This window comes from Sus scrofa, chromosome 1 (assembly GCF_000003025.6).
Source record: "Sus scrofa isolate TJ Tabasco breed Duroc chromosome 1, Sscrofa11.1, whole genome shotgun sequence".
NCBI classification, from domain to species: Eukaryota; Metazoa; Chordata; class Mammalia; order Artiodactyla; family Suidae; genus Sus; species Sus scrofa.
The window spans coordinates 162,107,350-162,122,411 of NC_010443.5; the positions used below are offsets into that span (position 1 = coordinate 162,107,350).

The 15,062-nt window shown below is 39.6% G+C and overlaps 1 protein-coding gene across 2 annotated transcripts in view; it reads right to left on the bottom strand.

The window, feature by feature from the left end:
• MALT1 (MALT1 paracaspase) overlaps positions 1–15,062 on the bottom strand; it is a 67,983-nt gene that overhangs the window by 30,417 nt on the left and 22,504 nt on the right. Inside the window, exons 4-9 of one of the 2 annotated variants that reach the window (XM_021100024.1) lie at positions 10,537–10,696; positions 8,506–8,684; positions 7,982–8,078; positions 7,075–7,107; positions 3,037–3,063; positions 1,011–1,043 (exon numbers count right to left, since the gene is read on the bottom strand). In XM_021100024.1, coding sequence (XP_020955683.1) covers positions 1,011–1,043; positions 3,037–3,063; positions 7,075–7,107; positions 7,982–8,078; positions 8,506–8,684; positions 10,537–10,696 — 529 coding nt within the window. The remainder of the gene's footprint in view (positions 1–1,010; positions 1,044–3,036; positions 3,064–7,074; positions 7,108–7,981; positions 8,079–8,505; positions 8,685–10,536; positions 10,697–15,062) is intronic. The other variant, XM_021100025.1, reaches the window with a different exon arrangement.

Consider the following 15,062-nt stretch of genomic DNA (forward strand, 5'->3'; position numbering starts at 1 on the left):
CCTCAGAATCTTGCTTTTGATTCTGTATTTTCTTAACTCAGTGGGCTGTACTACCACCCATCTAGTGATCCATGCAAGAATCCAAGCAGGCATGGTGATTCCTCTATTTTTTTGGGCCTTGCCCATAGCACGTGGAAGTTCCCGGGCCAGGGCTTGAACCCGAGCCACAGCAGTGACAACGCCAAATCCCTGACTGCTAGGCCACCATGGAACTCCGATTCCTCTGTATTTTTTATACCCTATACTAACGAAAACAGCTGACTCCATTAATTCAAGGTCTTTTGAATTTATCCTCTGCAGTCTTCTGCGTTATCTTGGTACTACCCTGTTTTGGATTTCTATAATTTCTTGACTATTGCAACAGTCTGTTAATTTTTTCCTAACGTAAACGTTGTCCAACCTCCAGTTTATTTTCTACACCAATACAAGCAAGACCGGCCTTTCAGACAAATCTCACCCTTCCATCAAAGTTTCCTTCCAGTGGCTTCTCCGAGGAATGGGGTCCTCAAAACCTGGTTTCATCTGGATTCTCTACGTGCCTTAGTGCACCCTCTGCCATTTGCAACTCACCAAAGACAACACCTCCTTTCTCTATGACATTTATTCAGGATTTCATGTTCTGTCTGGAAGGTCCTTCTCCTCTTCATCCTTCAACATACAGAGCTGCTCCTGCAACCTTTCCGGTGCTTTCCTAACCTCCAGCCCCACCTAGAGAGCAGTCCTCATTCCCATGTGACCTATACATGTTTCCTTTTGTTAACATGTTTGTATGTTGCCAAAACATAGAAATCACTCCATAGAAGCTGATCTGGTCCCAGAAACTGAATTTCTAATCTTTCAAAGTCTTCTATAATTTTTTACAAATATTCAAAACAAGACATTTGGTCTCAATGTTATTCAAAAATGTGTGAAAGTTGTCACTTTAAAAAAGTCTCATCCCTCCATGATCCCTGTAAGAGTTACCTTCTATAACTGTATTTTGATTAAGCATTATAAAAGCTCTTACTCACCCAAAGGTTGCTCAGCTGTTTGCTCTTTATTATCTAAAGAAAGATAAAAACACAAAGATAAAGAGTTGTTATCCACCACACACACATCTTTGGGGTTAGAGAGATATGGAAGCAATGAAAGACAGAATGTGGTTTCTAACAGCTAAATTACAATTTGAACGTTTTCAGGTTCTTGATAAAAACATATACCTGGCTGGAAAATCAGGGCAGAGACAAGTCTTTGGTAATTGATTCCAGCTGGGGGTGACAGCCTTTAAACAGGTTAGGTGGAAACTACAATCTGAAAAAGGTTGGTGGTAGAAATAGGCAGCACCAGGAATCGTTAATATTTCCTGAATGCTGGCCAGAGAGAAAGGGCATCCCATGGTCATGCTTTTTGTCATCTACTGTAATAAAATGAAATACCTCCCAGTCCCAAGGACCACGCAGGAGGAGATGCTGGGCAAGTTAGAGTTCAGTCAGTAATGTACTCTAGACAGGGTAACTCTTTGCATTGCTAATAATAGGTATGCTAATAGTCTACTAATAGTAAAGTCTATTAAATGTTTTTCTTAAACTAAATTTTTTGGTGTTTCTAATTCTTGAGGAGAAAGGTTATAATGAAAGAGGGGGCCAGGAAAATTTTAGAAGTTTAGTGGTGGTAGAAAACTGCAAAAGTTTTCCTGAAATAGCTTTTCATAATGTTCATTGAAGGGCATGAAATAACAGACAAATTCAGGAAAAGGGGGTTCAACCCAGATTAAGAAAAGCAACTAAAACTATGTGATGAGGGTGGTTCCTTAGCAAGTCTTAGTTTGGGGTGTGTGCAGCCAAGTCTCATGGAGGGAGGCTTCCACAAGCCTGGCTGGCACCACAGCAGTGACATGCTGGTGATGGTGGCCTCTGGTTTGTCGAATGTGTTTATATGTAATCAGCAAGGCCTGAGCATCGCTCACAATAATAGATGTTTATTAACAGAATACGGGCACGAAACAAACTAGTTATTGCTTAAAAAAAAAGAGCAACAATAACATGTTGAGAAATAAGAGGGATTTCTACAGATATTAACTGATACAATTACTGTCTTAATCTGCTCCTGCAAGGTTTTATTTTCAGATACAGTCCCAGTCTCCATCACTGCCCTTCAGGACATAATCTGTACTGACATCCTCTGTCTTCATAGAGTCCTCGCTAATCACTGTGCCTTTCATCTCAGTTAAGGCTTCCCTTAAGCTGAACTTGTTCAGATACCTGTTCTGATTAAAATTGCCCAGAGAATGATAAATACACCTGCCAAGTGTCAGTCTCTCTCTCTCCTTTTTTTCTTTTTAGGGCCGCACCCGAGGCATATGGGACCTCCATATGGACCTCCCAGGCTAGGGGGCAAGTCGGAGTTACAGCCAAAGCCTATACCACAGCCACAGCAACACCAACTCGGGATCCGAGCTGTGTCTGTGACCTACACGACAGCTCATGGCAATGCCGGATCTTTAACCCACTGAGTGAAGCCAGGAATCAAACCCGAGTCCTCATGGATACTAGTTGGGTTCGGAACTCCCCCAGCTGTCAGTCTCTTAATGGCCAGTGACCAACTACTTATCTGTACAGCACCAACTAACTTCACTAATGATACTTTCACTTCAGTTGCAAACACCCACCCAACTAGTTCAGGTACATTCAGGGAGGAGCTTCGAACAAGGACCCAGGGGATCTGGCAAATGTTTCTCCTGTCAATATTTCAGAGGCTGCTCCTTGTCTTTCAAATGAAAGATCACGTGCTTTCCCATTCAACCGCTTTATGATATAGATTCTTATCATTCACAATGATAAGAAGTACACTGATATTTTATGATGCCTCAGTATATTTATTTTTCTACCCTTGTAGTCTTACAATCTAGAATATTTTTAGTGTTTTCACTAAATTATGATATTTCAATAAAGGAAAAAAAATGACTAGTACTACTATAGCAAGAGTTATCTGTATAAGTTACTATATTCAGTGACTTAAAAAAACCTAAAGCTAATGTTTTATGTTTGTATTACTCACCAGGATGCCCAAGATTATTTAATTCATCTAAAATAAAGTAAGAGAAAATAGATTAATCTTTAAATAAATTAAGTAGATTTAAATTATCTGTCAATTTAGCACAAACAGTAAGACTGCTCAAAGAAGTTGATTTTGTGCTATTAAATCATGCTATGATGTTTTTTATCAGGTTAGAACTTTTTAAATGCCTTAAATAGAAGTCATGCAAATTATGAATAGGAGAGAATGCTGTTGTGGACATGAATTAGGACTCTTAAGCTATTACTAGCTTCATTAAATGACAAAAAGCTAAACAGACTCTTTTCAATGATTTTTATTTTTTCCATTATAGTTGGTTTACAGTATCCTGTCAATTTCTACTATACAGCAAAGCGACCTAGTCACGCACACACATATATATTCTTTTTCTCACATTATCTTCTATCATGTTCCATCATAAGTGACTAGATGTTATACAGCAGGATCTCATTGCTTATCCACTCCAAATGCAGTAGTTCGCATCTATTAACTCCGACTCCCAGTCCATCCCACTTTCTCCCTCTCCCCCTTGGCAACCACAAGTCTGTTCTCCAAGTCCCTGAGTTTCTTTTCTGTAGAAAGTTTCATTTGTGCCATATATTAGATTCCAGATGTAAGTGATATCATATATGGCATTTGTCTTTCTCTTTCTGATTTACTTCACTTAGTATGAGAGTCTCTAGTTCCATACATGTTGCTGTAAATGGCATTATTTTGTTCTTTTTAATAGCTGAATAGTATTCCATTGTATATGTGTATATACCACATCTTCTTAATCCATTCATCCATTGATGGACATTTAGGTCATTTTCATGTCTTGGCTATTGTACTGTGAATAGTGCTGCAATGAACATTTGGGTGCATGTATCTTTTCAATGAAAGTTTTGTCTGGATATATACCCAAGAGTGGGATTGCTGAGTTATATGGTAGTTCTATATTTAGTTTTCTGAGGTTCCTCCATACTGTTTTCCATAGTGGTTGTACCAATTTGCATTCCTGCCAACAATGTAGAGGGTACCCTTTTTTCCACACCCTCTCCAGCATTTGTTATGTGTTGACTTATTAATAATGGCCTTTCTGACCAGTGTGAGGTGGTACCTCAGAGTAGTTTTGATTTGCATTCCTCTAAAATCAACGATGTTGAACATTTTTTCATGTGCTTGTTGGCCATTTGCATATCTTCTTTGGAGAAATATCTATTTAGGTCTTATGCCCATTTTTGAATTGGGTTCTTGTTTTTTTTGCTGCTGAGTTGTGTAAGTCATTTGTGTATTTTAGAGATTAAGCCCTTGTCAGTGCATCATTTTAAACTATTTCCTCCCATTCTGTAGGTTATTATTATTATTTTTAATGGTTTCCTTTGCTGTGCAAAAGCTTGTCGGTTTGATCAGGTCCCATTGGATTGTTTTTGCTTTTATTTCTGTTGCCTCAGGAATCTGACCTGAGAAAACATTTGTACTGTTGATGTCAGAGAATGTTTTACCTGTGTTCTCTTCTAGGAGTTTGATGGTGTCTTGTCTTGTGTTTAAGTTTTTAAGCCATTTTGAGTTTATTTTTGTGCATGGTGTGAGGGTGTGTTCCAGTTTCATTGATTTACATGTGGCTGTCCAGTTAACAGACTCATTCTTAATTTGATCAAAATTTTAGATATTCTGGCCAATTATGAGACAAAGCAAATAAAGAGATAGGCTTATCTACCACCTATATACTTCTTGAAACTAGTTGAAAACCTCAAATAATATTTTTTAAAATAAACTTTTAATTTCAGAACAGTTTAAGATTTACAGAACTACCGTTAAGATGGTACATAGAGTTCCCATATATACCCATGTCTGGTTTCTCTACTTTTAACATCTGATATTAGTAAGCCAAATTTGTCATAATTAATGAACCATTAATGTTTTTTATTCCAGGACCCCATTTAGGACACTACATCATATTTAATTGTGTCTCCTTGGCTTCTTATTTGTTGTGATAGTTTCTCAGATCGTCCTCGTTTTTTGATAGCCTTGACTGTTTGGAGGATTACCGGTGAGGTATTTTGTAGACTGTCTCTAAATTGGGATATGCCTGATTTTTCTCCTGATTAGACTGGTTTGATGTGTTTTTGGAGGTCTAGTGGCTTCAATTGTTAACCTGTACCCCCTGGCTAAAGGAGAGGGAAAATCCCTAAGCAAATACCTATGACATTATAGCCATCTTTCCTTTATAAATTTTATGAAGATAAAAATCAACATTAACAATAAATTACAAATCTTATACTATTCACAAGATGTTATGCAGAGTAACTTATGTGATATAAAAGCAACCAAAGAGTGGGATCAGCTAGAGGACAGGGCTATGTACAATTTCTTGGGCCTTCTGTGTTCACTCATCCCCAGGAACTTAGGTCAAGACCTGTTCTTCCATCCCATAATCAGTGAGGTTGCTTCACAGACTTGTAATATGTTTACACTCTTTTGTCATATTCTGCCTTCCATCCTGGGATCTTCCCTCCTCTGACCGCCTACATGATTTAAAACCTGCAGACAGGTATCCACCATTACAGCTGTCACACAGAATAGTTTCACTGTCCTAAAGAATCCCCTGAGCTCCACCTATTCGAACCCTACCCCTTGTCCCGATCAAATATCTTTTACTGAACACAAAGAATGAAACTGATGACATCATGTTCTACAGGTAAAAAATGACATGACGTAGGACACTGTTGACAACATGTGCTAATCCACCAACTGTAAAATGCCTCAACTTCATGGACTTTCTTTAGAAAGAAGAGTTGGACTTCATTTTTCCATTTGAAATTTTTGGAGTAGCTTCATAGTTGAGTTTTCATCTCTAAATGTTCTGAACTGAATTGTTTGAAAATTATTAAACAGTGTGTTTGCCACTATAAAAATTATAGGGAGAATCCTGCCAGGTCTAAAGAAGCAGCAAGGTGATAATGTACATGCATCACCCTGAAACCAAACAGCAATGCTAGTTATGTTTATTCTTAGAGGTCTCCAATGTCAGGAAGTTTTAAAAATCATGCAATTAGTGAAGAAGGAGTGAGAAGGAAGAGGAATTTGGTTAGGATTTCTTTACATAGATTCCATCATGTGGGGCCTACAGACCAGGGGACTGGAATTCCCTTGAGCTAGAGAATTCCTGTCCATAACTCTGACTGGGATGAAAACAGAAATTAGAGTATTTCACAATGACACCATAGCAATATAAAGGACAGGAAAAATGATTTAACGTTATTTCTTACTTTGCCCAAGTAGAGCTAAAGATTTTATAATAAAGAGGCAGAAATTGAAAAAATACTTTGCTATCCACAAACCTAATTTTGCAAAACAATGTGACAACATCACACTAGGGGAAGATAACTTAAGTTCTAAAATTTACTCACTGCAACTTATGTACAAGGTTTTGGTTAATTAAAACAAATCAGGAGTTTAGGCTAATTTTCAGTTCTCTTTATAGATTATGGGAAAGGTGACAGGGGAGATTAATCTACAGCCTTGTCGCTTAGAAAAATGGATCTTATAAATTTTCTATTAAATCTGGATACTTAATTCTTGATAAAACATGTGTTAAACAATAAACCTCCTGTCCTGAAACTTTTATAGAAATTACATTTGCATTTGAGAGGCATCATACCATGACTCAAGGAAAGACAAAATAAACAACTATCCACGAGTGTAGCCATACATCTTTTGAAATAAATTTTATGAAAAGTTAACATTAAGAATTAATTGCAGCTGTTCACTTGTCATAAGATGTTGTATAGGATTTTATGTTTTTATATGTAATAGAAAGTCAATTCAAAATTAATTATTTCAATAATATATCAGTTTAATAGTGTCTAGGGCAATTTATGAATCCTCAAAGACTAAGATACAGTATCTTCCTTTCAAAATGTTTTCTTCTAGCCAGTATTTTTTCCATCACTGCACTCAGGAGACAAGAGCACTCCATCAATCCCAAGAGGAACCAGCATGCAGGATATATGGTTTCAAACCAAAGGGTTACCCTACCTTCAGTGCACTCCACTGCCTCATCTGTTCTTCCTTGTTCCAGAGAAAACAAATGTGAATATATTGAAATTCATGATCTTAAGAAGGGCAGCCATCAAACAGAGAGATACATATCATAGAAATATGTTGGCAAACCAATATATGCATCACTATCTCCTACTATTAACATAACTGTAAATGCACTAGGCTTAAACAGAACAAACTCTCAAATTACATACTTCCTAAGGGGGATTACTGTCTAATAATCATTCTTCATATGTTTGTGATGTTTGTTTTTAAAAAATGTTTTATTAAAAATCTTTTATTAAAAAATCTGGAGTTCCTGTCGTGGCTCAGTGGTTAACAAATCCAACTAGGAACCATGAGGTTGTGGGTTCCATCCCTGGCCTCGCTCAGTGGGTTAAGGATACGGGTGGGCTGTGGTGTAGGTCACAGACACTGCTTGGATCTGGCGTTGCTGTGGCTGTGGTGTAGGCAGGCGGCTGCAGCTCTGATTGGACCCCTAGCTTGGGAGCCTCCATATGCCGCGGGGAGGGGCCCTAGAAAAAGACCAAAAAAAAAAAAAAAAAAAAAAAAAAAAAACTTTTCCCACCAAATCAAGGGTTTTTTTTTTAAGCTAAAGCTTTAAGGAATAAATTTTTGCCATAAATGTTTAGTAAAACTATAAAAATAAAAAAATAACTAAAAAGATGTAAATTAAGTAGCCTTTTTTTCTGGTTCTTTGTCTGTGAATCTGGATTATGAATTTAGTATGCAGTCTCTCAAATTTCTATTTAAACAAAATAACTCCTGATGCTTAGCACACCATAAATAGAATGGGTAAATAAAATTTCTGTTGCTTCGACACTTGATTTTATACAGCTTATATTATATTCCGTTTGTCAGAACACTGAGTGACACTGCTCACCTATGATGACTTCTACTTTCTTGCTGTCTTGACTGTCTCGATCATTATATACACGACACCAATAGGTTCCTTGATGCTCCAAATCCACATAAGGCACCTGTACCAATATTAGAACATGCATATATCTCCTCTTCAATTTCAATTTAAGGTGACTTAGAAAAAGTTTTTTTGTGTTAAAAAAAACAAAAACTCTTATGAAATAAAACCTAACATTTCAGATATTCTTTTCTTCATTGATTATGTCAAATATTAGCAAGCAAATGATACAGTGATTCTGACAGTGGTGAGTTTGATGCAATACTATTTGACATTTTTCATATAAGCAGTTAGATGTGGGCTGGTCTTATGTTCTATCACTTTTGCAAATATAAGGATCAAGACCAAATAATAAAGAACTTGAAAAAATACTGAAAATATTAAAACACCCCAAAGAATATGAACTTTAATATTTACTCGTAATTTTCAATTGTACTATTTATTTGACATATTAACTCCCCAACCCCCCCACAAGGCCAACTTCCTACCATGTATAGCTTTTTTGTCTCATGTGTTAGTGGGGATTCATTTTTGAACCACTGGTAGTGTGGAATGGGGCTTCCAACAGCAACACACTCTAAGACCAACGTGCTGCCAGGCATCAGCTTTTGGGACCTTGGTTCAACACAGATTTGCAGCTTGGATTCAGAGATGCCATCGATACTTCCTTAAATTAAGAGAAAAATATTATTGAACATAAATAAATCTCTAGGTTGAAAATTTTTCAAAGTTTCTTTTAATTAAAATATTTCCTAGTTCATCCTAAAAAAAAAAAAAATCTTCAATAGTATCTCCCAAATGATGTTTCATTACAACTGTACCACTTCCATAAATTGCCGCAGCCAGCGCTGCAGGTCAACAGGAGATCCTGGAAAAGGGACGGTGCGGCATAACAGATCACAGAGGACTCCCACATTTAGAAAAGTAGGGGACCAGGAGACACTTCCGCAGAACAAAGGCGCCTAGGTGTCAGCCCACATGCCTTTTATTAGAGAAAGTGACTTAGGTTAATGACCAAAATCAGGTGCAGGTAATGATAAAGCTCTCTCTTAATGGTTGTGTTTTTGCACGTGCACCAAATTTGTTTACTGCATTGTTCAGCAGTTTCCATGGTCTCCAACAATAAATATTGAGATAGTCTATGGATAAAAGGATGCGGTGACAAATAAGTTAGAACATTCTGAGTTAAACAATGTTAAAAAGACTTCTTTATTGTAGGACTTCTCAGAGCTTTCAAAGCGTTAGTATGCACTGTGTACCTAAGAGGGGAAAATAGTTTAAGTGGTTTCTAAATGTGTCTGGCCACTGAGTCTCTTTGGTGGAAGGAAAGGACTTGTTAACATCTTGAATGATGTTCATACTCAAAACAGAAAGCTCTATGTTCGCTTTGATTTAACTGCCTTTTTAAAACAAGGAGTTTTGTTATTAGCACTGAATAAATATGGACGGATTAAAAATCACTAGCCTTTCTTCCTAACGCAAATATCAGAAAGCATGATTTTTTTAAAAAAATTTTCTTTTTCATGGCTGCACCTGAGGCATATAGAAGTTCCTGGGCTTGGAGTTGAATTGGAGCTGCAGCTGCAGGCCTATACCACAGCCACAGCAACACCAGATCTGAGCCACATCTGTGACCTAAGCTGTAGCTTGCAGCAATGCCGGATCCTTAACCCACTGTGTGAGGCCAGGGATCAAACCCACATCCTCACGGAGACAGTGTTGGGTCCTTGACCCACTGTGCCACAATGGGAACTCCAGAAAGCATGATTTATTGAACACTCATCTGTTACTCTTTTAAGTTCGAGGACAGAGGACTTGTCAGTGTGATGCAGTGACAATGAAACTCAGTGTCTAGCACATTGCAGGTTATCAACATTTATGAATGAATATGATTCCATTTATAAACATATTCAAGTTTATTACATGCACAGAAATACTCTAGAAGAACATAATTACTCTTTTTTTTGTTTTTGTTTTTTTGGTCTTTTTAGGGCCGTACCAACGGCATATGGAGGTTCCCAGGCTATGGGTCTAATTGGAGCTGTTACTACTGGTCTACGCCGGAGCTACAGCAATGCCAGATCCGAGCCGTGTCTGAGACCTACACCACAGCTCACAGCAATGCCGGATCCTTAACCTACTGAGCAAGGCCAGGGATCGAACCCACAATCTCATGGTTCCTCGTTAGATTCATTTCTGCTAAGCCATGACAGGAACTCCAGCATTAGATTTCTTTTCTCCTTCAGAACCAGAGACCACACAGTCAAACCCATGAAAGGCAGCAAGTTTGAAGAGGTCAACTGCAGGGCCAGCCTGAGAAAGGTCATGTCACCCCAAAACATCTGCATATCCATCCATCCAGAAAAACAATCAAAGCACATGGGATAAAATCTTAACAACTGGTGACATTATATTGGGTGAAGTACATATGTGAGTACTATTTTTGATGCTTTGAAATCATGTAAAAGTAAACATTTGAAATAGGCTATTTCCATTCCAACATTTAATTTATCACTTACTCCGGAAGCTTTCTGTTACTTCTGTGACATCACAAACATCCAGCTGTGACCACTGGCTAAATTCAAAGGTGAAATTATTATTAACTCGGCAGACATAAAAGCCTGCATCTTTCACATGCACTGTGTTAAAAATAAGTTCTGATGCATTTCCATTCGGAATCTGTGAAAGAATAAGAGAGTAAAAGTGAATGAGTCATCAGAACACACCTTATAAAATGTGTGGTGCAAACTGTATGATTTCCTTGGAGCTTTGAAAAGTGTATCTTTCCCCCCAAGTTCTAAAATATTAATTACTTAGAAAATAATCAACAGCATTTTGAGTAACTTATGACTGAAATCTCAGAAATCCAGTCTTTTACAAATTTGTTAACCAGAGTTAAGCTCTTGCTCACATATCTTTCCAAAACTCACTAATGGAACTATTTGATTATTAATATTTAAAGAATCCAGGGAGTTCCTGTTGTGGCACAGTGGAGGCAAATCTGACTGGGAACCACGAGGTTGTGGGTTCGATCCCTGGCCTTGCTCAATGGGCTAGGGATCTGGCATTGCTGTGGCTGTGGCATAGGCCAGTGGCTACAGCTCCAATTAGACCCCTAGCCTGGGAATCTCTGTATGCTGAGGGTGCGGCCCTAAAAGACAAAAAAAAAAAAAAAAAAAAAAAAAATAATAATAATAATTTAAAGACTCTAGAAGTGCAACACTTAGGAGCTAAGTAGACACAACATGACATGATGGAGTGGGGAGATCATGGAAAGTGATGCCTGGCTGTTCATTTTAGTTCTGACCAAATCAGCTGTGAGCACAGGGGCAAGTTATTTTATGCTGAGATCCTATTTTCTTTATCTGCAAAATTCTATAAGAGGATAGACACCTTAGCCAATATTCTTCTTTCAAGGTCTGGGCAGAGAAGGGCCAGGGGACGTGAATCAGTGATGGGAAGGAAGCGCCATGCAAGGGCCTCCAAAGCTTTTCCTCCTGGGCTTCGGTTACCACGTTAAGGTTTCTTTCACTTTTGCTGCTCCCACTGACTTCTTGGTGCCTCAAATTCTGGCATATTGTCATGGGGCTTAGTGAAGTGCCTCTATATGCTGTGAACTTCCTTGCAAAGTACCTTAATAAGCTCTCCCTCTCCACACCCCAACCACTTGAATTCAGCTCTCCCACTTCTCAGAACCTGCCCCAGAGCAAGAGCATTTTGCTGCAGATCTGACAACGGGGGTGAGCACTGCCTGACCATCCTACAAGCGAACCTACAAAGCCCGCTTTCCTACTCGACTCTTACTGTGTACTTTCTCTCCCCCCAGCCTCCCATAATCCCGTTTCTCTCAGCCACTGACTTCAGAGAGAAACTCTCTCCTCTTCCAGCTACCAAGTCACAAACCAATGCCTGTGCCTATTCCTGACTGCTCTCTTCTCCCTGTTACAATGGAAAACGTGTCTTCCTAACAAAGGCTAATAAGTGGGCTTGGGATGTTTGAGGATCCTAAGCACTCAGAGCCCTGGGGTTGGTGTGAAGGTCAGTCCCAGCTGAAGATGTTTGGGATTCAAGAGATGCAGAAAGAAGCCTTCTCAGAGCTTTCCTCATCTGACTAGAAGCTGAGACTTCACTCTTTAGGGTGGCTTTTACCCCCAGAAAAAAAAAAGACCAAGAATAAATCCACTCCCCTCTCCAGAAGAGGCTTTTTATAGCCAGGGAAAAGACGGGAAGCACCTGCATGAATAAACGTTATCACAAACTTTATCACCTGTTAATTCTCCTAGAAACCCTTTTGTATTTCCTAAAGAAACCCATTTATTCTTCCCACAGAGGCCTTTTCCACCTTCCTCCCTTTTCCTCTAACTTAAGCCACTTACTGAGTTAGTCTTTGTAACTTCCCATATGAATAAACCTTTTCCTCTGGTTGATCTGTATTTTGTCAGTTAATTCACAGGCCCCCAGAGACTGAACAGGAGAGGGTGGAGGCTGTTTTTTCCTCTCCAGCAATCCCATCCTCTCTGCCCTTGCTCCTGCAATTTTCTCTCCTATTTTAGCATCTATTTCTCTCTTGTACTATATCACTCTTAAAAATATACTCTAGGACCTTATATCTTAAATAAACAACAACAACAAAAAAATCCCAAACATACCTCCCGTGACCTCCTCACCTCAGCAGCACTGAAAATGCTGACCACCCCTTCTGGAAATAGTTTCCCGAGGGCTTTGTACCATCCTCTCCTGGTTTTCCCCTTATCTCTCTTGCAAATTCTTCTCAGTCTCTTTATTAGTTCCTCCTCCACTACATAAACTTTCCATGTTGTCTCCTGAGATACCCAAGCTGATTAGCTAGATGCAGTTAGACATCTGGTAGGCGTTTCAAACTTCAAATGTCTAAAAACCAAACTCCCGATTTTTCGCCCTAAATCTGTTCCCCTCCCAGTCTCCCTCAGTGCATAACATGTTCCCAGGTGCGTAAGTAAAGAAATCTAGGGGGTTGTCCTTGCGCTCTCTTCCTTTCCCCTCATGTTCCACATTTAATCTCCCAGGCTGCATGAACGAACTCTCTAAAATAAACTGAATTGCGCACTTTGATCCCTCTCCTAGTCCACTCGACCATTGTTTCTTTCTTTCTTTTTTACCTACAGCGCAGGATAAACTTCCTTTTTCATTTTTTTTCAAGTTTGACTGAAGTATAGTAGCTTTACCATGTTGAGATAATATCTGTTGTGTCACAAAGTGATGCAGTTGTACGTATTCACACATCCATTCTTTGTCAGGTTGTTTTCCCCCATACAGGTACACTGAGGAGAGTCTCCCTGTGCTAGACAGCAGGTCCCTGTTGACCGTCCCTTCCATGCACGATACTGCGCACGCGCCAGCCCCAAGCACAGCCATTAGGTAGCCCAGCGCAGACACTGCTAGCACAGGCTACAATGACATAGCAGCGTGTTGCCACTGCGTGGCAAGAGCAAAGCCAGAGGTAAATTGCTTCCCTTCAAGCAGCAAGTTGATAAATCCTATCACGTTACTTCTCTTGTTCAGACCTTTAGTGGCTTCTCGCCTTACATTACCCTGTTTACTTCCCTCACAGCTCTGCACTCACAGAGTTATTTGCTCACTGTCCCTCCCCAGGGGAGGTGGCCGGGCCCTTCTGTGCCTGCTTCATCATAATGGCCTTAGAACCCAGCCAGGCACCAAACAGGTGCTCACCAAGTCGTGGTTAAATGAATAGCTCCTGCAATAGACTATAAAAGCAGTTTTTACAAAACTCAACTTGTACGGCTTTACAATCCACCACAGCTCTTCAAATTCGCGATGTGCTCCCCATTCCCCATGTTTCTCTCCTTCTCACATCAGGGCACAGGCTACACGTGATATGCTAAACGTCAGAACTTTTGTCTGTTACTTCTTCCTCAAAATGCGTTTATTAAAATGAAAGCCACCTTGCAATTGAGAAAATATGGTAAAAATAACTTCAGTTACCATCTCTTGAGAGTCCAAGCAAATAAGACATCCTGTCTATTAAGTTCTCTTGGCCCCTGACAATAGGAATTCGAGTCGCATCGGGGATGACATGTGCAGTCCTGTTACTGTAGCTCATGGCTGCCTTGCCTCGGCTGCGAGTGAGGGATGGAGATTTAAAGCCATGCAAATCCCCACATCTCCTCCGAGGCACAGGGTGATCCCAGTGAAGGAAAGATCATCCTCTGGGAAGAGCTCCTGAGCTTAGTTTCTGATTTGCAAATGGAGTCTTTAGTATCAGATTTGGGAGAAGGTTTAGTTATGTGACTAACAGGCTGGGAAGAAGAACGGAGTCTCCAGGCGCCATCTAGGAGGGAAGGGAGTGAGGGGGGATGGAGGAAGGAGAAGGGAAGAGCCCGCCAGAGAGGACAAGACATGGCCCACGCCACTGAGAAGTCCCTGGCGGCAGAGAGGCTCAAAGAACATTCAAGGAAAGAGAATTCTGACATGTGCTCTTAAATGATGTGTTGAGTGGTGTTGGGACACAATGCTTGCACAAAAGGAATATGCGACCTGACCTGAACTTTACTTCAGAATCTGTCACAAAAGCCTACATCTTTTGACATAACACAGTTACGCAGAATGCTTAAAATAGCCCTCCATGTTGCTTTGAAAATCTTTTTTCTTTTTCTTTTGATAGCTGTGCCCAGGGTGTGTTGGAAGCTCCCAGGTGAGGGACTGAACCCATGCCACAGGAGTAACAATGCTACAGGAGTGGTCCTTAACCACTACACTACCAGGGAACTCCTGGAAATCTTTTAATCAAAGATTTTGGCTGTAGGGGTGGGGGGAGGGGCTAGGGGTTTGAGATGGAAATGCAATAAAATTCACTGAATTAAAAAAGTATGAAAATCAGAGCAGCATTATTTGAGAAACTAATTTTCAGAAGTATCACTAAAAAAAAAATTTTAGCTGTTGTCAAGAATTTTGTACAGATGTTAGAATGTACTGGTGATGCTTCCTGCTGGCTAACATTGTTGCCCCAAGTACTCCTGATTTTCCATAATTTTTGGAACAGAGAACT